The sequence below is a fragment of the Macaca nemestrina genome, chromosome 5 (genome assembly GCF_043159975.1).
Source record: "Macaca nemestrina isolate mMacNem1 chromosome 5, mMacNem.hap1, whole genome shotgun sequence".
Classification (NCBI taxonomy): domain Eukaryota; kingdom Metazoa; phylum Chordata; class Mammalia; order Primates; family Cercopithecidae; genus Macaca; species Macaca nemestrina.
In genome coordinates, this window is record NC_092129.1 from 81366095 (window position 1) to 81392752 (window position 26658).

Genomic DNA, 26658 nt, shown 5'->3' on the forward strand with positions numbered 1-26658 from the left:
GCCTGGGTATCACCAGCGGAGGTTGCAGAATAGCAAATATTGCTTCCTGTTCCTTCCTCTGGAAGCTTCGTCGCAGAGGGGCACCCGCCTGTATGAGGTGTCTGTCGGCCCCTACTAGGAGGTGTCTCCCAGTTAGGCTACACAGGGGTCAGGGACCCACTTGAGGAGGCAGTCTGTCCATTCTCAGAACTCAGACGCCATGCTGGGAGAACCACTGCTCTCTTCCGAGCTGTCAGACAGCGACATTTAAGTCTGCAGAAGTTGTCTGCTGCCTTTTATTCAGCTATGCCCTGCCCACAGAGGTGGAGTCTATAGAGGCAGTAGGCCTTGCTGAGCTGCAGTGGGCTCCACCTAGTTCGAGCTTCCTGGTAGCTTTGTTTACCTACTCAAGCCTCAGTAATGGCGGATGCCCCTGGCAGCCTGGCAGGTCAATCTCAGACTGCTGCGTTAGCAGTGAGCAAGGCTCCGTGGGCATGGGACCCGCCGAGCCAGGCATGGGACGGAATCTCCTGGTGTGTTGTTTGCTAAGACCTTGGGAAAAGTGCAGTATTTTGGCAGGAGTGTCCCGTTTTTCCAGGTAGTCTGTCACGGCTTCCCTTGGCTAGGAAAGGGAAATCCCCCGACCCCTTGGGCTTCCCAGGTGAGGCGACCCCCCGCCCTGCTTCGGCTCACCCTCCGTGGGCTGCACCTGCTGTCCAACCAGTCCCATTGAGATCAACCAGGTACCTCATTTGGAAATGCAGAAATCACCTATCTTCTGTGTCGATCACTCTGGGAGCTGCAGACCGGAGCTGTTCATATTCGGCCATCTTGGAACGGGAGTCTTGAGACTAAATTGTTTACTTTTACAGGTCACAAAACATAAAGGACAATCTCTGTTTATCTTGCTAGAGCAGCATGATATCGATGAAGGATTTTGGAGTCAGACTGATACAGATTCAAATTCTGGTCTGCCATGTAACTGTTCATCTTGAGCAACTCCATTATATTCTTGAGCCATGGTTTTCTCATCTGAAAAATTGGGTGAATATTGTTAAAATAAAAATCTTAGAAAAAATAAGTTTTAAGTTTATTTAAATGAAAAACGATTCATGAATCAGGCAGCACTCAGAATCAGAAGCGGGTGAGAGAGGTCTTCCCAGCAGTTTCTAAGTAATGAGCTTTTATAGGCTGAATATGGAAGCAAAGTAGAGAAATCACGTGACTGGCTACCCTTATGTATGTATTTGCCTAATTTGGTCATGGTGTGAAGAATTGGCTGTCTAATTTCTTGAAACCGCTCTTTGTTGCAAAATACATACTCCCAAGTTAAGCTGAAGTTTGTTACAGAGGAACTCAGAAGTATAGTGACAGTCTCAGGCTAATGGCCTCCTGTTTGCTTAATTTAAGGAGGCTTATAACAGTGTCAGCACTAAGTCAGACTTTGGACAGAGGACTGAGCATAATGCTTGTTACCTAGTGTATCCTAAATAAATTGTGTTTCAGGTCTCTTGTTATTTTCTATAGTGCGGTGTTGTCTTTAATACTTATTTGTCAAATGAACGGTGTCTGAAGTTAAAGCCTATAATACAATTCATTGAATGTATCGAGTACATGTTATAAGACAACTGCCATGCTTGGTGGTATGGAACAGGTCTACTGTCAAGAAGTTTACAATTTAATTGGAAAAAATTGGACACATGGATGTTAAAGAACTGTAAAAGAGATATCATTAAAATTGAACTCAGCAGTTTTATAAGATGGATTCCTCAGAACCTTGGCTACTAGCAAAAGTATCACTATATCCCTAAATAAATTAAGCTCAAGTTAGTTGCTTTTCACTTGACCTCTATTTTTAGGTATGTGAAAGAAAGGAACAGTGTAAATTAAACATTAATCACCGTTAGCTATTGTTTATAACATCTTGACCAACACTTTGAGCTGAATGACAAGTAATGCTTGATGAAGACTTCTTGCTTGATGCTGGTAAAGCTGATTATTGTTCCTTTCAAAGGGATTGCTGATTTACTTTTTTGATTTTTCTCGAATAAATTAGATATTATTCTTAAGTTCTGGGTTATTGGTATTAAGGAAGATAATCAGTGTAATAATAAAGTATCAAGAGAGTGATAGACCTATAATAACTGTTGCAGGGTTTTCTGGCACTAGATTCATAGTAGGATACTATTAAGTTTTTTTTAAAAACACTTTAATTCCAATTGGCTATAAATTATTTTTCATACAGTGCCATTTTGTGAAAGAGAATTTTAAGTTTCTGAGAAATCTGTGTAGTGTTTTTCTTTGTGAAATCACATGCCTCTTTAGGTAATGTTATTGTGGAAAGACTATTGGTCTAGAAGCCCAGGTGCCTGAGTTCTAGTTTCACCTGTGCTTTGATTACTTGCTTTTCTCATATACAGAGTACTTTTTGGATTCATGCTCTTCCAAACTGTACAACTTATTTGGATCTTTCTTTCTTTCTCTTTTCCTTTTCCTTTTCCCTTCCCTTCCCCTTCCATCCCATCCCCCCCTCCAATCCCTCCCTTCCCTTTTCTTTTTTTTTCTTTCTTTTCTTGACAGGGTTTCGCTCTTGTTACCCAGGCTGGAGTACAATGGGGCATTCTTGGCTCACTGCAATCTCTGCCTCCTGGGTTCAAGTGATTCTCCTGCCTTAGCCTCCCAAGTAGCTGGGATTACAGGCACCTGCCACCACGCCCAGCTAATTTTGAATTTTTAATAGAGACGGGGTTTCACCATGTTGGCCAGGCTGGTCTTGAACTCCTGACCTCAGGTGATCCACCTACCCTGACCTCCCAAAGTGCTGGGATTACAGGCGTGAGTCACCATGCCTGGCCCTGGGCATTTCTTAAGAATCAGCCGTTAACATTAATTTCCCTGGAGTGATAGTTACCAATTCTATTTCTACAAGAGAGAGCAATCAGGGAATGAGGCATGTGGATAGGAGAGTTCATTCTAGGACAGATTGAATACCCATCTGCAGAAGCCAAACAGAGTGGGTTGGTAAAATGAAGGTCAAAAGCTAGATAGTATTTTTGGCTAATAACCCCACTTCATGTTCCCTTTTTCCCCAGATTCTCTTCCATTGGTTTTACTTTTCTCCTTCCTTTGTTTTAATTTTTTTTTTTGACAATGTATTACAAGTGTGCCATAAAATGTACTCTTGTTTTGACTCTTGAGGTTCTTTTGGATTAAGAAGCTTAGAGACTTGGATGTGTGTAGTAGGAAGAAGGTGAGGCTAAAGTTGCAAATGGTCAAGTTAAGGTGGAGAGAGAGATTAGGAAGTGAATGTAAGAAAAAAATAAAGCAGAAGGCTCAGTAGTAGTTACTTATCCCCAAAATATTATGCCTATTTTAGGAAATGTGACACAAATTCAATTCTAAAATTTAGTAGGCCACTTTCTGGTCTACATAGTGAAAGCATGGCTTAACTTTGAGAGAAGTTTTTCTGATTGTGAGCATGTGTTTCACATCCTCTTGTCTTAATTTTTAAAATTGTTAGTTTTTATTGACTCATAATAAATGACTATCCATAATTCGTAGAGAAAGACTTTTAAAAAGATTGTCTTTTTAACTTGCTTCTCTTTCTACACAGTCATGGTCAGAGAGATACAGCACAGATTCTACTACTACGAGGGGCCAAATATCTGCCAGATAAAAATGGAGTAACTCCTCTGGATTTATGTGTGCAGGTATGTTTTTAATTTATATTCTGAGCCCCTTATCTTTATAATAGAAACTGGAGTGGTAACAATTATAATTTTTTTCAATGAAAGGGTAGGTGCAAAGATTTTTATTGTGTGAAGAATATAAACTTTAAAAGGAACTGTTTTTAAACCTGGATAATTTGAAGTCTTGTTTTTAGGGTGGATATGGAGAGACTTGTGAAGTGTTAATTCAGTATCACCCGAGGCTTTTTCAGACTATTATTCAAATGACACAGAATGAAGACCTCCGAGAAAACATGGTAATGTATTTGTGCTAGTAGCTTGTAAATGAAGACACTTTATTTCTGCTTAGCATATATGACATTTTACAAATGTGCTTAGCTTAGTAATTTTCCTTATTGTCACAAATATCTTAATAATTAGCTTATCTGCATTATAGGATAAGTGTGAGTTAGATAATAATTAATACAGTTTTTGCTAATATTTGGCCATATAAATCTTCTGCCCTATGGGTCTTTGGTCTCTCCTTAAGATAACTAGAATAGCCTGGGTGTGGTATCACACCTGTAATTCCAGCATTTTGGGAGGCTGAGGTGGATGGATTGCTTGAGTCCATGAGTTTGAGACTAGCTTGTGCAACAAAGACACAGTCTCTTAAAAAAAAAATTACAAAAATTAGCTATATGTAGTGGCATGCGTTTGTAGTCCGAGTTGCTTGGGAGGCTGAGCTGGGAGGAGGCTGAGCCTAGGAGGTTGAGCCTACAGTGAGCCGAGATCATGTCCCTGCCCACTACACTCTAGCCTGGGCGATACAGTGATGCTGTGTCTTTAAATTAAAAAAAAAAAAAAATGTTCCCATGGCAAGAGGAAAAGACTGTGGAGGAATATCATTATGATTGGTAATCACTAGTTTACTCAGCTATGTGTTTGTGATAGTTTAAGTCTCAGAAAAATTGCTCTAAATTTCTCTTTTATTTTAGAAGTTTAGAATTAAATTTCCAAAACTATACTTGGTGTTTTTAAAATTCTATCTATATTTACTATTGTTTTGTAACTGGGTGATTTTCAACAAAGATTTTATTGTGTATCATTATATCTCTATATTAGCTTTTAAATGTATGGAAGGCAGAATAACTAAAGGACTTGATTTAGACTAATTGGCTTTAAGATAATTAATAAGTACTTAATTGTTTAATAAGATTTAATGGATTGCCATGTAATCACATTTTTTTTATTTATAAAAAATTTAGTTACGGCAAGTTCTGGAGCATTTGTCTCAGCAAAGTGAAAGTCAGTACCTAAAGATTCTAACAAGCCTTGCTGAAGTTGCTACAACAAATGGTCATAAACTGCTTAGGTAAGTGTTTCGCAATAAGAGGAAATCAATAGGTAGCAGTGTCTGTTGGCTTCACCTCCTAAGTAGTTTATTCTGTGGGACGCCTTTTGTCAGTGATAACGATGTTATAAAAATTTGCTGAGTTCTGGTTTGTTTTGTTTGAAAGGACCAGGGTAATCAACTATTGCTAAAGAGATTTTAATCTCTCTGAAGAGAGTGAATTTGGGCATATGTGTCTAGAATTTTGTGAAATGATTACTTACCTAGACATGTAAGTAAATGTACATGAAGAAGAATCGAGAAAGTTCAGGAATCTTGACCACTAATGAATAAAATAAAAGTAGGTACAAGCTACTGTTTAACCTTTCAGTGTACTCTCATGACCCCCTCATAAAGTTTTTTTCTCTGAACTGTCCCCCTCAGTTAAGTTCTTTATTGTTTCTAAAAGATCCTGTGGTTTTAATGGCTCATCACTAAGTTCATGGAGTTAATGCCTTATATTACTTGAATTTATGTATGAAGTGTTTTTCTGTAGCTACACTTCTTTCTATGTGGCTGGCTACACCACGCCCGGCTAATTTTTTGTATTTTTAATAGAGATGGGGTTTCACCATGTTGCCCAGGCTGGTCTTGAACTCCTGAGCTCAGGCAATTGGCTCGCCTCAGCCTCCCAGAGTGCTGGGATTACTGGTGTGAGCCAATGCACTCAGCCAAATAACGCACCCAGTATTTTTGAGGGCCTACCATCCATTAGGCCATCTGTGAGGTGATCATGAATAAAACAGACAAGATCTCTATGTTGAAATTACAGTCTAGTCAGGATTTTACTGGATTTTATTCCATTTTGTTGGAAACTGGTAATATCTTAATGAGTTGTGAGAGTGAAATAAGATAATTCTGTAAAATGCAAAGTAAGGGGTCCAGTATATAGTAGAGGTGATGATAGTTATTATTTTAAGTACCCCTATAATACCATTTAACCTGTTTTCCTACATTAGAAAACTTGTTTTTTCTACTTAAATATTTGTCAGATTGTATATACTTCCACAGTAATTAGAAAGCATTTATGTTTTTATGTGTCTATGTTTTTAAGTTTACCTTCATCACTTATTAAGCAGGTACGAAGCTAAGGAACATTCAAATATATTATTTCACTTAAACCTTACAGTAACTTTGTAATTTAGATGTTATCTCCACTTTACGTGTAAAAAAATTGAAGTTAAATGATTTGCCAAGCTAATAAATAAACCTGGATATATATCCTCAGTAGTAAGTAGCAGATTCTAGGTTCTAATCTAGCTTCTAAAAATGACAGGGGTGGTTAGTGGGACAGGAGAAACAGGGTAGGAAAAAGGAATCCATGGCCAAAACAATAGTAGTTTTTAAAAAATTACTCTGCTACACTGTGCTGTCTCACCACTTACAGTGCTGCCTTCCAAATGCTTTATAGAATCTTATTTTTATGGCCATTTTTGGCCTGTAAATATCTCATTGTTGGGATTGGTAGTATTGGTTATTAGTTAGAATTTATTGTACTGTTAAATGGTAATTCTTAAGATGATTTCAAATACAAATTGCTTCCCCCTGCTGATTTATGTTTAATGGTATTTTTGTAGAGTATCACATTTGTGTTCATTTATTTGTGAATTATTTTATGTTTCTTAACCCGTTATGTGAAGTAATGTTGACCCTTGTTTTAATAGAAATTTTCTTTAAGAAAATAACTGATTCAAATATATGTTAATTATTGACAACTCAGGTGTTATCCAGCACACTTTTGGAAAAATTGGTAGCCTGTTATCTAACTGATTTCAGGAATATTTGCTAAAGATAATAAACATTTACTGAGGCGTTTGCACATAATGTTATGTTTATATTGAAATGAAATTTTATCTTTCTGTGTATTTATGATTGAAAGTAAAGGTAGTTAACGATGTGGAAATGAACAGAGAAATCATAACTATATGATAAGTAAGACCCTGAATAAGAATATACTCATATAAACCAAAGGCAAGAATTTTACAATGATAGGGGTTTGAGTTAGGAAATTAATTTCTTTCTTTTTTTTTTTTTTTTTGAGATGAAGTCTCGCTCTGTCATCCAGGCTGGAGTGCAGTGGCATGATCTCGGCTCACTGCGAGCCCCGCCTCCCGGGTTCATGTTATCCTCCTGCCTCAGCCTCCCGAGTAGCTGGGACTACATGCACCTGCCACCACACCTGGCTAATTTTTTGTATTTTTAGTAGAGACGGAGTTTCACCGTGTTAGCCAGGATGGTCTCGATCTCGTGATCTTGTGATCCGTCCGCCTTGGCCTCTCAAAGTGCTGGGATTACAGGCATGAGCCACTGCCTCTGGCCAGAAATTAATTTTTAAACTTTAAAATTGAGGCATGGCAGCTTTGAAACAAATGACCATTTTATGATCAACTGGAGAAGGGTATATGAAGTTTAGGGATACTTCACCGGTGGGAAAGTGAGAAAATGATATTTTTTACACCAGTGATTCATCTTAGAAGAAGTTTCAATTGAGTAAAGTAATACAAAATTGTTAGACTGTATTTATAATTAATAATAACCAGATTCCATGGTTTAAGAAAATATATTTTACCTTAAAGTAAGATAACTCATGATGTATTCCCTAAGATATTTAAAACAAATATTTGTGTATGTGGTACTTTTGCAGAAGAAAATTAAATTTGGCCGGGTGCGGTGGCTCACGCCTATAGTCCCAGCTCTTTGGGAGGCTGAGGCGGGCGGATCATGAGGTCAGGAGATCGAGACCATCTTGGGTAACACGGTGAAACCCTGTCTCTACTAAAAATGCAAAAAATTAGCCGGGCGTGGTGGCGGGCGCCTGTAGTGCCAGCTACTCGGGAGGCTGAGACAGGAGAATGGTGTGAACCCGGGAGGTGGAGCTTGTAGTGAGCCAAGACTGAGCCACTGCACTCCAGCCTGGGTGGCAGAGTGAGACTCCCTCTCAAAAAAAAAAAAAGAGAAAATGGAATTCACACCTCTCTTACAGAATTTGAGAGTCTGGAACACTTTTGCTAGAGCTGGAATACAGTAAAAGAAGGAGATGGTTACAACCAAACTACATTTCTATTTTATTAGTGTCAACAGACTTATGATATGCAATTAGAATCACTATTTCATAAAGACAAATATGTAAAAATCAGTGCAAGCTAAATTAATCACTCTATACACATTTGATTCAAAATTATTGAGGCAAAAAAGGCTGTGCTAATGTGCTATAGCTATAGTGACAGCAATAGCTATTGATGTTTTACGAACACTGGTAACTGAAAGTTAATTTTTATTGACTTTTAAAACAATTTAATGAGTCTTACAATGAGAAAAAAACATGGCTAATGAAGTGAAAATGTCAAGAAATTTTGGTTCATGTAACCATGGTTGAAAATGCCCTCTAATTTGGTACTTATCAAACAAATACTTGAAAGTGGACATTTGTCATTACCATCTTACTAATACTATTTAAAAAAAAAATTGAAGAATACCTACAGATATCATAAATGAAGATTTCAATGAACTGGGTAAAATATATATAAGGGAAGAGAGAGTAAGTTTTTGATAATTAAATTATACAAATGTGGCTTACTGCCATGGTTACTACTTGAGACCATCACTATGACAGTTACTACTGTTACTACTTGAGACCGTCATTATGAGACTGAACAAAGTAGGATGAACACAGAAATCAAAACTTGAGACAAAATAAACTGTATATATATATTATATATAATATATATAACATATATAAAATATATATATATATTTTAATTTTTTTATTTTTTGAGAGGTGTCTCATTCTGTTGCCCAGGCTGGAGTGTAGTAGAGCGATCTTGGCTCACTGCAAGCTCTGCCTCCTGGATTCTCGCTATTCTCCTGCCTCAGCCTCCCGAGTAGCTGGGGCTACAGGCACTCACCACCAAGCCCAGCTAATTTTCTGTATTTTTAGTAGAGATGGGGTTTCACCATGCTAGCCAGGATGGTCTCAATCTCCTGACCTCATGATCCGTCCGCCTTGGCCTCCCAAAGTGCTGGGATTACAGGTGTGAGCCACCGCGCCCAGCCAAAAGAAACTATTTTAAAGGAAGGGGCCAGGGAAAAAAGAAGAGAGCTCCCTGCTTCTAGTGAGCAAAGGCAGCAACAACCTTGAGCTTCTACAGCCCTTGGTACTTACTGGGTAGAAAGAGCAGGGAGGAGGAGCTAATAATTGGTCAGCTGCTTGATTCACAGGTTCATGTTATTGCTTAACAGGCTTCAGATGTACCTAATCACAAGAAGGTCGTGACTGCCCTCAGCATTCCTTCTGGGTGGCAGACGCAGTTTGTCGGTTTGCCAACATCCTGCATTTATGAGAAGAGTTTGCTGCTTACTCATATAGCCTCCAGTGGTATACTGAGTTGATCACAATCCTCACTCTTTCGGCCTCCAACATACAAAGATAAATCCTGCCGTTCTGCCTGGAAGTTCATGCAACTCTTTGCTTTGCTCCAACATTTGTGATACAAGATAACTGATGTTAGAGATTTCAAAATAAAACCACCATCAACCAACAAAAATATTTTGTTTAAAGATATATTATTAGATTCAGTACAAATTTAGCCTACCTCCTACAGTTTTTCTGTGGAAAGGTAATGATTGGTATTCATAATGTTGAGCAATCACAATACTGTGGGATTCTGAAGGGCTTTCTGATTAGTAAAAGTGAGTTTATGTTAATTTAATATGATTTAGTGTTAATTGAATTTTAGTCTTTTTTCATGGTAGGCGAATATTTCCTATATTTATGTAGAGTCATAAGGCAGCCTGTTATATAGAGAACAAACCTAATGCAAATAGCAACTTTAAAATTATTCAATTTATGAATGTTCTATATGTGAATAATTGGTTACTATTCTGGGGTGGGAAGGGGATATGGGATTACGGATATAGTGGCGGAGAGTTCAGTTTAGCTTCTTCGTTAAAACAGTTGTGGGTTGGCCTAAGAATATGATGATTTATACCTTTGCTTCTCTGTGAAAATACACTCAGACTTCTAAAGTATAAATTTAATTTACAAATATACTTTTGAAAGTAAAAATTTTGTTTAGGGGTTGCCTTGAAGTTGTTGCCACAAGAAACCAAACTATTCTAAAGGAGTGATTTTCTTCATATTTTATGCTTTGATTATTGCTTATATTCTGGGTGCTTAAGAAATAGTAAGTTATTTATATGCAATTTAAATAATGTAACTTCCTGTTAAACCATTCTGCCTCCTATCATGATAGGAAAGGAATTTTACTCCAGTTATTATAATATGAAACAGATGGTCAGTGGGATGAAAGTGTTTTAAAATAAGTATTTTAAGATGTAATTTGTCTTACTCCATCTAATCTCATATTTTAATTTTTATTTTCAGCCTATCTAGCAATTATGATGCTCAAATGAAGAGCCTTTTAAGGATCGTGAGAATGTTTTGTCACGTCTTTCGAATTGGTCCATCCTCCCCCAGTAATGGAATTGATATGGGCTACAATGGGAATAAAACTCCAAGAAGCCAGGTGTTCAAGGTGAGAAAAGTATATGGCATTGTTAGGAAGATAGACGTGGAAGAGATGAATTTGACAAAGCATGCATTCATTAATCAGAAACCTCATGAACAGGTTGTAAGTTTGGTTTATACCCATATCACTTCTAAAATTAGGCACACCTTTCTCCTCTCAACTTAGTCTACTCAACAGCAAGTTGGTGAGCTTTCTGTATTTTTCTTACAAATAAAATGTTTTATTCCATTGGTGTTTTATTCTAAGGGTAGAAATAGTGTTTAAAATTAATTTCATTAAATTATAGGTTTTTAATGTAATATGCAGCCAGCATGCTTTTGAAAGAAATTTATTTCTTATTAGTGAGGAAATAAAATGCACAGTTTTTATTTAGATTTTAATATGATATGTGTGTTAGGTGTATCTGTATGTGTTTTTATAGTAAGGTTCTTTCATTTACTGGATTTGCTAACAGTTAATTCCTGAGATAACTGCAAGGAAGAGTTGTTGAGATAATTTTCTTAAAACATTTTGTATTGCTTCAGCTGCCTTTCTAAGCACATACGGGTGAAGTCCTTGGAAGATTCGTGTAAAACCCAAGGGAGTGTTGTTACTCATGTTAAATTATAATTTTATGAAGTAAACAAAATAAATATGACTATAATTGCTCTTGTTAATTGTTTTTGGGTGACATTTTAAAATAACAGATTTTAGAAAAACATGTAATTTAATAACTTCATGTTTTTTATTTATTCATGTATTTATTTTTTGAAATGGAGCCTCACTCTGTTGCCTAGGCTGCAGTGCAGTGGCACAATCATGGTTGACTGCAGCCTTGACCTGCCTGGGCTCAGGTGATGATCCCACCTCAACCTGCCCAGTAACTGGGACTAGAGGTGCATGCCACCATACCTGGCTAATTTTTGTATTTTTTAGTAGAGATGGGGTTTTGCCGTGTTGCCCAGGCTGGTCTCGAACTCCTGGGCTCAAGCTCTCTGTCTGCCTCTGCCTCCCAAAGTGTTGGGATTACAGGCATGGGCCACTGCACCCAGCCAACTTATGTTTCGTTAAACAATCATTTGAGTATAAAATATAGGTTATTTATCAAAAAAGTGATATAAATGTTTTTATGTGCCACTTCCTTGAAAACTAGTTAGGATTGACAGCTTTGCTCTTTGTAAAATTCAAATCTAAATTAGTGTTCTATACTAAATGATTCTTTTCTTACATGGAAAATTTTTGCAGAAAGGTAAAAATAAAGTTTGCAAGAACTTTGACACTAGTAGATTAATACTTAGAATAGATATGGTAATCTTTTAGAAAGGTTATGTATAAATGTCCATCTGTTTTACTCTCTTTAAAAAAAGTCAGTCTAGGAAGGGAAGTTTTCAGCTATGTATGTATGTTTGTACATTGAGTGTGTATTTTTGGTTTTTTTTTTTTTTTCCTTATTGTGCCACCTCCTGGAAGAATGAAGTTATGCATTTTTGTAATTCATGTGGCTTTTCATGTACCACTTCCTTGAACTCTAGTTAGGAGTGACGACTTACTGTCTTTGTAAGATTTTGATCTACATTATTGACCTAGTCTTTTTGTCAGGGCTGTTTTGAGCAAGCTTTACTGCTTCAAACATTCATATCACACAAAGTTGTTTTTAATGTGTTCTGACTTGGCTCACTTTGTTAGTGACGGAATCTACCCTTGATTTGACTTTGACTCATACTTTCTACTCACCTGTAATGATGAATATAAAATCAAATCAGGTATGGCTGTGGTCAGTATTATTCAAATTGAGTTAGATTTATTTAATTTTGTCTGATTTCTTTGGTTAAAGTTTCAATCTGCTACCTATTAGCTAGTATCAGAAAGTATGTGTTAAGTAGCCTCTCTATAGGTGATTTAAAAGATTTAAATATTGATTTAAATGTTAGTTTTCTACCTAATCAGTCAATACAGAAATAATAGAGTAGCAAAGGATATCTCTGTTTTTCCTTTTCAACTTATGTTTAAAAAATAGAACCCAGACTTTATGTTTTGTCATATATCTGTGATGTATATAATATATAAATACTTTCTTATTTCAAGAATTTTGTTAGTATCTTTGTTTCATTTTTTTAAGGTATACTTTCTACAGCATTGACAACTACTGTTTCTTCTCATCACTTATTTTCTCTTAAATTTTCAACTTTCATTTTGGTAAAACACTTAATTGCAAAACTCAGCTAGTTTTTAAACACATTAATGAGTATTAACTGTTAAAGAATTTATTTGTCTCTTTTCATCCAGTTTTATGAATGAAACATGGAATCTTTGGGGATTGACAAAATGATCTGCCTTCCATTTACAAGGATAAAAATAGAAACTGTACATTGTCATCCATGTGAATGAGGTCTCCTGTTCATTGTGGGGTGATTTCAAGTTGTAAAAATCTTTGCTAGTTACTGAGTTGCTGTGATGTTAGACTGGAAATACCATTTTAATTCTTACCACATTTTGTCTGAGGTAGCAATTGATCCCTAATTTCCATTTTATTAACAAGGTACTCTAATGCTACTTTATTGTTCAAATTAACTAATGGGTTTTCCATTAAGAATGAGTGGGTTTATAGGCCATGTGTTTTTCGTCGGTGAAATTGTTTAACATCCTGTTATTAGTTTTCTGATTTATTTTAGAAGTTCTTTAAGTTAGTCTTAACACATAGCCATTCTTTCAGCATTAAGAGATGTTTATCTAGTGCCTTGTGAACTTTGGAGCATTTGAAGGATAAGGTCATTTTTATTTTTGAAGCACAGTAAACATGGGGAAGACAATTTAGGCTTCCTGAGTCTTGCTGTGTTCTTTTTTTGTGAATAGTAAGCTGTGACTTACAATTTGGAAAATTTGGTAACCAAGAAAGATTGTAAAACTTTTAACTTTAAGATCTTATCTTGTGGGTTGTGGCATTTGACATTATCAGGTTAAGAATAGTCAGACTAACAGGATATCAAGGTACTATGAATGAACATTAAATTAATAATACTTTTCTGCCAAATTTATTCCTCATTTCGGCACTTCTTGAAATTTTAAAAAATCGTTCAGTAAGCTCGAGATTGTATATTTTGAAATATGACTTAACATGCTTATAAATCATGTATGATTGTCGTATCATTGTTACTATATATAGAATATAATTCTTTGGTAAGGATCACTCAATAATAATGAATGTGAAGCAGTATTTTCACAGTACCAAGAAACCTGCTAATATTTTCAGTAGTAATTGACTCATTGTTCAGTAACAATTGGTATGTATGGTGTATCTTATTTAATGTATTTGATTATTTATGAATACAGAAAGTATCATAGATACAGTATGCAGTGGTTTATTTTTAATTTTAAAATTTATTTGAATCCTTTTTATTGGTGGCTGCTACCATAGTTAGAAATTAAAGTTATTTTCATAGTATTCTTTTTGTGATTGAAGAATGAATTTTCTGAATAGATCTTCAAAGAGAAACTTCCTAGGTAAACTCACCTCAGGGTTGGGATTTAGTTTTAGTATATGTATGATTGAAGAAATAAAAGGTAAGAAAAGAGAGAAAAGTAAAGAAAAGTCCAGTGTGGCTTACTACTTATTTTTTTTCTCATTCTTCTAATTATTTGCTGTGTTCCTTTATTTAAAACTCTGGCTTTTCAGTATCTTTATTGTCATTTTTGCACATATCCATTTTTTTCTTTGGTGTTATTTCTGTACCCTTTCATTTTTTACACATTGTCAGTATTTGAAAATAGGGTTGCTGTTGGTTTAGACTCAGTGCTCATCTGCATGATCAGCCTGTGTTATTTCTTGCCTTAGGCCTTACCTCCTTTCAGTGTATTGACTTTCTAGGTTTTATCTTTTCTCATTTAGAGGCCAATTATTCTTTTTTCTTTCTGTTTCTAGCAGTTTTATATCACCACCTGTTCTTTCCATTTCAGAAGTTCATTTTCTGATATAAAGCTAAATAGCTGTGCTGACATAAGTTCTTTTCATCTTCTACAGCAGGTTCAATGTTTTGCTCATAAAGAGAAACTATAGTTTCAACTTGGGTCATGATTAGAATTTTCAGTGAAGGTATCTGTCAGTATTTATGGCAGTTGGGTGCTTCTTGCCCTTCTTTAAGCAGTTCAGGGACCCCAAATCTGTCAACAGTTGTGAGTATGGAAGAGCCCTCATTGTGAGTGAGAGGGGTGCTTACTTTAACTTCAAAGGAGGGTATAATTTCTCTTAAAAAAGGAAACATTGTACTTACCCACCTACCTAGTGCATAGTACAGGTTGAGTGAGTGAACTAGGTTTTTGTTGATTGTAGTAGTGGTGGTTTTGTTTGTTTTATTGTGTTTTTCTGCTTTTTGGTTGAACGTGTAAATGAAGGCCTGAGGTGATTGAATTATTTGCAAATTCAGTTAGTAAAATATTTTCAAAAGGAGGATGTTACAGAAATCTGAAGAAAGGCTGAAGATGGCAGTGAAGGTATTTGTTAGATAATAATTGGGAAGAATTTCCTGACAGAATAGGTTATTCAAACATTTTCTAAGGTTCCAAATATGTTTGTATAATCTCCTTCCATAGCAATCTTTAAAAGAAAGATGATTTCTTTCCTTGAAATATTTTAAAGGTGAGTCTTCCTGTAGCACATGGTCTAGTTTGTAGCATTCTGTAATCATGTCAGATTCAAAAAGTGAGATTAACTTGTATATTTATTTGCAGAAAGATAGCTCGTCATTCTCAATGAGAATATTTAAAATAGTATAGGATGAAGGGATTGTTTAACCACTGTAGCACTTGTAAACTATTGGAGACAGTATCTCGCTCTTTCACCCAGGCTGGAGTACAGTGACACGATCACAGCTCACTGTAGCCTTGACTTCCGAGACTCAAGCAATCCTCCCATTTCAACCTCCCAAGTAACTGTGACTACCAGTGTGTGCCCTTGTACCCAGCTAGAATAATAATAGGAAATGGTTTATTCTCTCCTTATCTTTTTTTTTCTTTAATAGAAAGCTGTTAGTCTTTACTTGGAATTAATAATTTGCTGCTCAGTGTTTTTTTTTTTTTTGAGATGGGGTCTCACCCTGTCACCCAGACTGGGGTGCAGTGGTGTGATCTCAGCTCACTGCATCCTCTGCCTCCTGGGTTCAAGTGATCCTCCTGCCTCAGCCTCACGAGTAGCTGGAATTATAGGTATGTGCCACCATGCCTGGCTAATTTTTTGTATTTTTAGTAGAGATGGGATTTCACTATGTTGGCCAGGCTGGTCTCAAACTCCTGACCTCAAGTGATCTGCCCACCTCAGCCTCCCAAAGTGCTGGGATTACAGGTGCGAGCCACCATCCTCGGTCTGCTAGTCAATATTTTAATAGAAGTTTGGTAATTGTATTTCTTGTTTTAAAAAACACTAATTATTAGAAATGGATTGTGTCTGTAAATATACATATATACATAAATGTGTTGCATTTTATAATTTCTTGTCAATAATTATCAAAATTCCAGGAATTATATGTAACAAAAAGAGCACAGTAAAAAAGCCGTTCATTAGGTTCTTTAGGGATTCTCATTTTTTAATGAGAAAAGACATTTGTTTAATTGAAAGTGGTTGACATTGATCATATTAATACAGAAAATGTTAAGACTGATTATAAATAATAATGTGTGCTTTTAAAACTAAATATTTGAAAATTAAAAGAAGAAAGATTGCTTGTGAACTTTTTGTTAGTTTTTCCTTTTTATTCCAAGGAATACATACATACAAACTAAATTATTACCATAAATGAAGCAATTGTCATTTATATAGCATTTGTATAATTTTGTTACTTATCTTTAGGCATTACCATCACATTAACTTGGGAAGATAGAAATATCTAGAGTAAATTTTCTCTTTTATAATATTTGTCTAGGTATGTGGGTTTTTTTTTTTTTTTTTTTTTTGATCCTATAGTTAAGAATGATGTTTAAAAAACACTTTTGTTTTTCTCTCAGCCTCTGGAATTGCTTTGGCACTCATTAGATGAATGGCTAGTTTTAATAGCCACAGAATTGATGAAAAACAAAAGAGACTCAACAGAGATCACTTCTATTTTACTGAAACAAAAAGGCCAAGATCAAGATGCTGCTTCCATTCCTCCATTTGAACCTCCAGGACCTGGGAGCTATGAAAATCTGTCCAGTGGCACAAGGGAATCTAAACCAGATGCTCTTGCAGGGAGACAGGAAGCCAGTGCAGATTGTCAGGATGTTATTTCTATGACAGCCAACCGGCTAAGTGCTGTCATTCAAGCTTTTTACATGTGCTGTTCTTGTCAGATGCCTCCAGGGTAAGAAAGGTTTGGCTTATTATTATTTTTTCTCTGATATGTGATGAAAAGCAGTGATATTTTTGTAATTTCAAAAACAACAAATAATAATTTGTTGATTTAAAGTTTTCTTTTTGTTTTAAGATGCTCATACTAATCTAGATCTAGTAGGGAATATTTAAATTTTAAACAAGCAATATATATTATTACTTTGTAAAGTGGTGAATGTCACCTTGTATAGGATCTCTTAATTATGTATTTGAAATGTGTAGAGCAGAAATGCACCAAATTTCAAGATTTTTAAAAAGTCACTTGTTGATATTGTCTGCTGATGAGAAATTAGAATCATTTTACAAATTGGCTAGGCATACTTCGGTTTCCTAAACTTACAAAGAAGATCCAAAACCAAATTCTTTTTTTTTTTTGGTTTAGAAGCCAGTCCAGTTCAATATATATTTATCAAGAGTACTCTGTTTTATCACAAACTTTTGCCTATGTATTCTGATTGATATTTACCCCCCACAGAATGACTTCACCTCGTTTCATTGAATTTGTCTGCAAACATGATGAAGTTTTAAAATGCTTTGTTAATAGGTAAGTTTTCTGGGGTTTGTGGACTACCCTGGAACCTTTCCTCTCTTTACTTACAGTTTCATCTAAACAGAAAAAATACTATTTCTCTTACCATTCAAAGTATGCTCAATAACAAATGAAAGTTTAATAGATGTGGATTATTATATTTTTCTTCTGTTTCAGTATCAGTGTATCTGAATTTGCATTTCACTTAATTCTACTCATGCTTCTTGTCCATTTAAACAAAATATTTTTCTTTTAGAAATCCCAAAATTATATTTGACCACTTTCACTTTCTCCTTGAATGTCCTGAGTTGATGTCAAGATTCATGCATATCATAAAAGCACAGGTAGAAATTTTTCTTCATCTTTTTATTCTATCTAATGAAATTAATTTCTAAAATTCTAATATTGTTTAGTGGAATAATTATTACACTTCAGACATTCTATTGTAAGAGGAATGATTGCATGTTACTTTAATATGAGAAGTAAGTTTTCTTCAAGAAATACGTATAGAGTGCCTATTATTTGCAGAGGTCTGTACAAAAGCAGCAGAACACATTGCCACATTTCCTGAAAGGAGCTTAATGAAACTCTTTAGTCCTATAAGGCTGATTGTCCTTTTGAAAAGGATTTTAGCCCCAAATACACTTGGGAAATTACATAACATATGCCCTTTGAAAATTTATAAATCACATTGGCAGCATGTTAAAAGGCTTTGAGAAGCCCTTTAGTAAAAATAGTGATTTAGCTTTGTTAATCCTCCAAACTTATTTGACCTGACCACCTTTCCCCTACCAGATGTGTATCTGTTCATTCCATATATCTCATGTTACATGAAGCTAGCTGGAGGAAAACTTGTTTTGCTCCTTACCAGCTATGTGAACTTTGGGCACATTTCCTAACATCCTTGAGCCCTTGGTTTCTTCATCTACAAAACAGAGATAATGACAGCAGCCTCATATAACTATTGTCAAGAATAAATTGTCAAGAATGACTGATATATGCTCAATAAATGGTAGTTGTTTTGGAGATAGAAAACTTACTTCCTTTCTCTAAGAGGATTCTAATTCAGTCTGGCTGGGGAGATAATAAACATACGTATAAAACAGTGACTACATTACCTGGATCTTTAGGAGTTTTAAGGGAGGAAGAGCTGGCTCTGGCATCTGTAGTCAAGGGAAATTTCAGAGGAGGCAGATTTTAAGTTACGTTGAGAAAGCTTGAAAAAATATGCAACATTTTGATGGGAGTAAACAAGGAGGGAGAACTTTCTAGACAGCTTGTGGGCTGGAGCATGTAGACAGAAAAGTGTATAAAACTGTAGTATTGCAGCAGAAATTTTGTGTAGATAGGAGCACGATAGAGTTCTGGAAAGGTAGATTGGTGTCATCCAATGATGAGCCTTGATTTCCAGATCAAATAATTTTCTTGGTTTGCTAGGCTGTTAGAAGCCACTGATACCCTTGCTTTAGGAGAATGGCATAATTCCGGCAAAGTTTTAGAAAATAATTTGCCAGATATGTAGGACAGACTGTAGGCAATGGTTTGGTTAGTAGTTGTAAGATAATAAATACGATAAATGGTTTTTAATATCTTTAGGGACACTTGTCCTTTCAGAAGTTAACCTATGAACTAATTTTTATACAATTATGCACAAGTGTATAGAGGGATCTTTTGACATCTGTTTAATAATGATAATGTGAAAGAGAAGGCAGTAATAATAACTTACATTTACTGAATGCTAATTTTAGGTCAGGTGCTGTGTATTTGCCTCCATGAATTATTTTGTTTTCTTAACCATTGTGTAAGATGGCTGCTCTTTTTTTCTAAGCTGAAGTGGTTAAGTAACTTGTTTAAGTCATTCTGCTACTAAATGGGAGAACCACAATTTAAAAGTCTGTCTGGTTCTCAAGTTCAATTTCTTTCTTTTCTTTTTTCTTTTTTTTTTTGACAACAGGGTTTCACCTGTCACTTAGGCTGGAGTGTAGTTGATCTCAGCTCACTGTAACCTCTGCCTCCCGGGCTGAAGTGATCCTCCCAGCTCAATCTTTCAAGTAGCTGGGACTACAGGTGCATACCAACACACCTGGCTAATTTTTGTATTTTTTTCTAGAGACAGGATTTTGCCATGCTGCCCAGGCTGGCCTTGAACTCCTGAGCTCAAGTGATCCACCTGCCTTAGCCTCCCAAAGTGTTGGGATTATGGCCATGAGCCACCACTCCTGGCCAAGTTGTTTCTTGACCTACACTATATGATACTGTTCTGGGGCAAATGAGATAACAGGTGAAAGAAGGTGAGATAACAGGTAAAATCTCACTATTTTTGAGAGAGAGTCTTCTGTTTTTAATACAGGTAGGTGCAAAAGTAATTGCGGTTTTTGGCAATTACTTTTAATTGCCAAGTTAAAATTGTCAAATTAATTAAAATGGCAAAAACCACAATTACTTTTGCACCAACTTAATACTGTCTCTGATTTTACTTTCTATTCCTTCTTCCCTTCCTGGACAGTTTAGTCAGAAAGCATCTGTATTAGGTATCCACTCTGTTGACCCAGAGAGCGGGGTGTTTGTTGCCTGACTAGGGTGAGGAGGGTGTCTACATGTGTAGTGATGGTCTAGTGTGGGGTTTTGGAGTTTGGATGTGATTAAGAAGGTGTCCGTGTAGAAGAGGGTCCCAGTGTGAGTCATGCGGGTTAGAGTGGCATAAGGAGGATTTCCATATGGGAGTGGTTGCAGCTGATCAGTGCTGTCTGATGAAGCCCCAGTGGGGTAGAGGGCATCTATGCAGTGGAGGGACCATGCCAGCTATTGGAGATTGGTAACATACCAAGGGAGTGGGGTTGCAGGTTGATCAAATAAGCAAGTATGAGAGTCTTAACTTCTCGTTGTTGGAGAAAGGAGTTACAAAATGGAGGAAACTAGAAGGAACCTTCTGCTGAATTAGAGTTACCAGTTTGAATTTAGTTTTAAATCTGCATAGATACATGTAGCAAACCTGGCACCTAGCTCTTGGTCTCTCAGTGCCATTCTCAATGAACCAGGGCTCCTTGGAGAAATGGCTAATTCCAGGGCTAGATCAGGGAAAGTATAAAATAAGCCTGCAACATCTTATTATGTAAGAAAGTAAGGAAGTGTTCAAAGACTGATGGGGTTATGTTAACATGACTCAGAAGACAGCTTGAATGGACTCGCACTACCAAATTTGGAAGAATTTGAACATCAAAATAAAGAATGATGGCAACATAAATAGGAACCTATGAGTCTGTACTGAAAAAATTAATGAATAAATGGAAAGTTTGATGAAGGGTAGGATGATTACACAGTCTCAAATTATCTCCTGACAGAATAATTACAAAGAGAAAAAGGATGCCTTACAGGAGAGAAGCTTGACAGTGATCAAAACACACATAGCAGTGTGCCGGCTGATAGGATGCTCTGAGGACAACATGGCATCACTTCTGTGATATTCCTGCCAAGAATACACACCTAAAATCTAATCATGAGAAATCATCAGACTAAATACAGTTGAGGGACATTCTACAGAATTAACTGACCTGTAATCTTTAAAACTATCAAGGTTATGAAAATTAAGAAAACATTGAAGAAATATACCAGAGTGAAGGAGACAGGACAGGACAATTAAAGGCAGTTCATGAATCATGTTGCAATAAAAGGACATTATTGGAAAATTGGCAAGACTTGAAGTGGGGTCTGATCGTAGTGATGTTATCAGATGAGTTAATTTCTGGTTTTGATGGTTGTTATCTAGTTATAGAGGAAACTTCCCTTGTTTGTAGGAAATAAACACCTAAGTGTTTATAGGGGACTGGACATTATATTGGCAACTTTCTCTCACAGCAGAGGAAAAAAAAAGTACTTTGTACTCTACTGTACTTAGAAGTTTTCTGTAACTTGGAGATTGTCCTCCTCTAGAAAGTTAAAAACAGCAACTACCTCTGCTGAGGGATAGACTTCTTCTTCTGTTGGTGGTTTTCAGGTGGCCAGTACTTAAAGGGAGAAACATTTTGTCTTGCTATACAAATGCTATTAAGAGGAGCCTCTATAATCAGTCCTGTTTTGTGAATTATTTATGGAAATGCAGGTATTCTAGAAAGTTTACATACAAAAATGTGCCTTTTGGCTGTGTAGGTGTTTGTATATGTGTGTGTGTTTTGATCTTATAGATATTGTGTTAGGTTTTGAAGGTAGCAGTTGTACCTTTTAATGTTACACTTGAATTACTTGAAAAGGGTCCATTTGTTTTTATTTCTCGGTTCACATTTCATAGATAAAGGATATAGTTTAATATTTTATAATGGGCAGTAAGTTTTCTTTTAAATAGTTATTGACAGTAATTTTAACATTGCTGTGAATGACAATAAGAACAATATCTATTTATTGAGCATTCCAGGTATTGAGTATTAGAGCATTAGTATAAATGCTTTTAGTCTATTTTTATCTTTGGTAAAATGGGGACAAAAGTCCCTTTTTCTCATAGTGTTGTGAGGGTTGTATGTGGTAATGCATTGTAAAGTGCTTCAAAAAGTACCCGGCTTATAGGTGCTTAATAAATGTTTGCTAATTTATTATTATAATTATGAGTATTATAATTATCATAATTATTTTCTTTATTTGAATTATTTAATTTAATCCTAACAGCTCTTGAAGTAGGTGTATTCTTTTCTGTGTTTTACAGATGAGAAAACTAAAGTTCTGTGAGGATTAATAATTTCCTTAAGATAAGTCTAGTAAATGACAGAGTGAGGGATTCTCAAACCATGTTTATCTGACTTCAAAGCCCATACTTAAATAATTGCTTCTGTGTAATGTTTTTTATTTCCTCTTAAACCAAACTTTTAGAAATAGTTAGCATTAGAATTTCAAGTGCTTTATATTTCAACTTGTTAACTGAAAATGAAATATTTAATTTATATGTATAGTAATGCATATAACATGTAACACCAGTGCTTTATTAAGAATGTGGAAGACTGTTAGAAGTATGGACAGAATTACACATTTAACTTTAAAAAGGTAGCATTTATCCTTTTCTTACTGAAAGCAAATATTAAAAGGCAGAAGTTCTTCTCTCATCAATCATACTGTGTTTTTATTAAGAATTAATAACAAGTGATATTTGAATCTTTAAAAAAAAACTTATTTAATTTAGCTCAGATGAAGAAATTTATTGGTGTCCTAAAAGCCACCTGGAAGATAACTTTTTTGTGGTGTTGGATGGTATTCATCATATTGATCTCTTGAAACTCTTAGCTTTTGTGATGGTATTGCACCACCTTGGTTCTCCTTTGACTTTTCCCGCTGTCTGTATCATTTGCTAAGCAAATTCTCAGTCGTGACTTGTGATCATAAACTTCTTTATTCTTGGTGTTTGTTCTCTGTGTCTTTCATCTCTTGAACCTTATACTGTCTCCAACTTCACCTTTGTTCATGGCTTTATTTTCAGTGTCTCAGCTGCATCACTGTCCAGTATCTCTTTCTAAATCCCTAATAGTTACACCCCACTATATCTTTAAACTCACGATACGTAAAATCTTACTCATTATATTTCCACCAGCACCTTCTAGGAGTGTGGGGGTAGGTTATGGGGAAAGGGCTTTTCCGCTTTAAGTTATTTCTATTAATAAGTTCTATCTTGCAGAGCTCTTACCTTACTTTTTTGTTTGTTTGTTTGTTTTTGTAGAGATAAGGTCTCACTTTGTCACTCAGGCTGGAGTGACAAGGTGAGCACACTACAATTATAGCTCACTGCAGCCTTGAACTCCTGGGTTCAAGGATCCTCCCACCTCAGTCTTTTGAGTAGCCAGGACTGTAGGCGCATACCACCACGCTTGGCTAATTAAAACTTTTTTTTTTTGGTAGAGACAGGGTCTCACTGTTGCCCAGGCTGGTCTCAAACTCCTGGGCTCAAGCGATCCTCCTGCCTCGGCCTCCCAAAGTGCTGGGATTACAGGCATGAGCCAGCATACCCAGCCTCTTCTCTTACTTTTAATGCTTATTCAAAGGAGTAGTATCTCTCAGATTGACTTCATTGTTCCTCTTTGCTACCACGACCAGGGCTTCTATAGCTCATGCTTCATTGTTTAGAACTTGATATTTTATTTTTATATATATATATTATATTGTGTTACTCTATGTTAGTCTCATCTCTTTAACTGTATTAAACAGTTTTTAGCAAGTTCATGGAGTTTTTACTGCTCTTATGTTACATGCAGTGTTGGTACATACTACGTACTCAATACTTTCTGATTAATCAAAAATTATAGATCACTTACAGTTTGCTTACCTGGCAGAGGAACAAAAAGGAGAGATTTTCTTTGCTATTCAAGAGATCTTGTTCTTCAATTTTTATTGTGGAGAATGGGAAGGGATAACAAATTCCATTCCAGTTTCTGCATATATTCTAAAGGATAGAAATAAGAATAAAGTTAGGAGTAAGAGACTGGGAGTGGTGGCTCATGCCTGTAATCCCAGCACTCTGGGAGGCTGAGATGGGTGGATCACCTGAGGTCAGGAGTTCGAAACTGGCCCGGCCAATATGGTGAAACCCCATCTCTACTAAAAATACAAAAGTTAGCCAGGCATGGTGGTGAGTGCCTATAATCCCAGCTACTTGGGAGGCTTAGGTAGGAGAATCACTTGAACTCAGGAGGCAGAGGTTGCAGTGAGCAGAGATCACGCCACTGCACTCCAGCCTGGGCAACAGAGTGAGACTTTGTCTCAAAACAACAACAACAGCAGCAATAAACCAAAATAAATAAATAAGATTAGGTGTAAGAGATTATTTTCATGAAAAATTAAATGGAACATGCAACATAATTTTTCTGGGTGTGAATAAATATGTTCAGTTACATATCTGATATTAAGTTCTGCGACATAACCAAATTTATCAAGTCTTTTGTGTTGAAAATGTAGGAATTAAAAAAAATACATTTCTCTAGGTAGCCAAGCTATTTCAGCTAAGTTCTGCCTTTTTGTGAATAGTTACTGAAATGTTAAAACACATTATTCAGTAACTCCTTATTATAAATAAAGATCTAAGGATGGTTATTTGTAGAAAAGGCATTTAACATACTAGTAAATCTGATAATTAGATAACTGATATACTGCTAACATATTTTACTCTTATTTTTTGAGCTAGCCTTTTAAAGATCGCTGTGAATGGTTCTATGAACATCTGCATTCAGGACAGCCAGATTCAGACATGGTACATAGGCCAGTGAATGAAAATGATATCCTGCTGGTTCACAGAGGTATGCTTAACAAAGAAGCTGATGTATGTGTGAACCACAAAGTGCTTGTTATTGTAAGTTTTAATATGTAAAATTAACCAATGCTACATATTTAGATTCTATTTTTAGGAGTAGCTGTGAAGTTGTGTCAAAAGCAAATTGTGCAAAGCTAAAGCAAGGGATTGCTGTACGGTTCCATGGAGAAGAAGGCATGGTGGGTATAAAAGATGATGATGTAGAAATCACTGTATGTAAAGAAAGATTGAAATGCCTTTTGAATAAAGTTTAATGTTCAGTTGATAAAGGAAGAAACTTTATATTTAAATTTTATTTAGAAAAAAATTTCCCAGTATAACATATTTCTGTTGATGCTTAATTTTATTTCTTGAATTCAGGGTCAAGGTGTTGTGCGTGAATGGTTTGATATTCTGTCCAATGAGATAGTCAATCCTGATTATGCATTGTTTACCCAGTCAGCTGATGGTAAGTTGTACGGTCTAGTTGACTTTTTCTGCAACTTGTCACATTTTTCACACTATTTCAGTACATTTTATTTTTGATTTCCACAGCAGACCTGTGAGCTAGGTGGAATATTCTTATTTTATAGATGAGAAAACTGAAATTCAGAGTTTTTATCTGCATTCACACAGTTAATAAGTAGTAGAATCATAAGTGGAACCTGACTCAGTCTAACCTTTTTTCCTCTTAACAGTTGGTTCCCAGATGCTTATCTCAAGGACTAGTGTTGGCCCCAAGGAGGTTTCTTATCAGTCCTTTATAAAATAAAACTAAATTTGCTCAATTTAAGGATTATCCTTTAGTCTACTTTTTTTGAGTTAGATTTTTCATTTCATTAAAATTAATGGTGCTTGTAGATGGCCTTAAACAAATACAAGTCCCTATTTGGAAAAATAAAAATTTGCTAACTCTATTTGAGTTTCCAAGTTTTAAAATATATTGGTTAGGAAAACCAAAGTCTAGAAATCATGATGTAAAATTTCAACTCTTAATCTATTTATATATACTAACTTTATTTTCAGTCATTTTAAGAGATCAAGACCTGGCTACTATAAAGCTCTTATTTAACCATATACAACAGATAATTAACCCTCCTTGTTGAAATGGTGCTTGTGACCTATAGAGTTTAATTTGCTATTGTAGACTAAATGGAAATAGTTATCTCATTTGTGTGAGGCATATTTGAGAGCTCTCTAACTTAATAAAGACATATTCCAAGTGAAGGTGGGATTTCAGTTTTCAAATGCTTTGCACAGTCGCTCGTTTTTCCTGAAAATCTTTTCTTTCCCCAAATGTTTACATTCTTTTATCAGGAGAGAATACTTCATTAATGGTAGCTTCTGATTGCTTCCAACCAAACTAACAGCAAATCCCTATTTGATAAGAAGGATGATTTTAAGGGAGGCATGTGGGAGCGGGCTGCAACAGAGCTAGGCTGCTGCAGGCATTCATCCCTGTGATGGGCTTCTTGGATACACTTTGAGTATTTGCAATTGCATAGGAACATGGAACTGCCTGCTTTAACTTGGTAACCTTTGATTCTTTGCTCTGAGGTGAATTTGGTGTCTTTGTGAATGACAAGTTCAATGAACCCCTGAGTTTAATTATTTAGGCCTAATCTTTGAAGCTAGATCTAGCATTATATTTTAGACTTACTTCTTCTCTTTATATCCTTTATTCTAAGTCTACTTAGCTTAATATCTGAAAAACAGATTTGGTGTGGAATCATTAGTTGAGGTACTTCCTTAATGTTATAGATTTGTAGCAGAGCAAATGTTGAAGTACATAGACCCATAAAGTTGTTGTTTTTTTTTTTTTTTTTTCCTTTGAGACAGAATCTCACTCTGTCACCCAGGCTGGAGGGCAGTGGCGCAATCTTGGATCACTGCAGCCTTGACCTCCTGGGCTCAAGGAACTGTCTCACCTCAGCCTCCCGAGTAGCTGGTATGGCTAAGGTGGGAG

General features: G+C 35.8%; 1 protein-coding gene across 13 annotated transcripts in view; it reads left to right on the forward strand.

Annotated features, from left to right (window-relative positions):
* The window catches only part of LOC105478786 (HECT domain and ankyrin repeat containing E3 ubiquitin protein ligase 1), a 127086-nt gene that overhangs the window by 54038 nt on the left and 46390 nt on the right, over positions 1 to 26658 (forward strand). For 12 of the 13 annotated variants that reach the window (XM_011736427.2, XM_024791928.2, XM_024791930.2 and 9 more), the window contains 10 exons: positions 3593 to 3689; positions 3863 to 3964; positions 4916 to 5022; positions 10424 to 10574; positions 16542 to 16876; positions 17381 to 17449; positions 17691 to 17778; positions 24588 to 24699; positions 24795 to 24892; positions 25074 to 25161. In XM_011736427.2, the coding sequence (XP_011734729.1) occupies positions 3593 to 3689; positions 3863 to 3964; positions 4916 to 5022; positions 10424 to 10574; positions 16542 to 16876; positions 17381 to 17449; positions 17691 to 17778; positions 24588 to 24699; positions 24795 to 24892; positions 25074 to 25161 (1247 nt within the window). Of the gene's footprint in view, positions 1 to 3592; positions 3690 to 3862; positions 3965 to 4915; positions 5023 to 10423; positions 10575 to 16541; positions 16877 to 17380; positions 17450 to 17690; positions 17779 to 24587; positions 24753 to 24794; positions 24893 to 25073; positions 25162 to 26658 lie in introns of all 13 variants that reach the window. The other variant, XM_011736426.3, reaches the window with a different exon arrangement.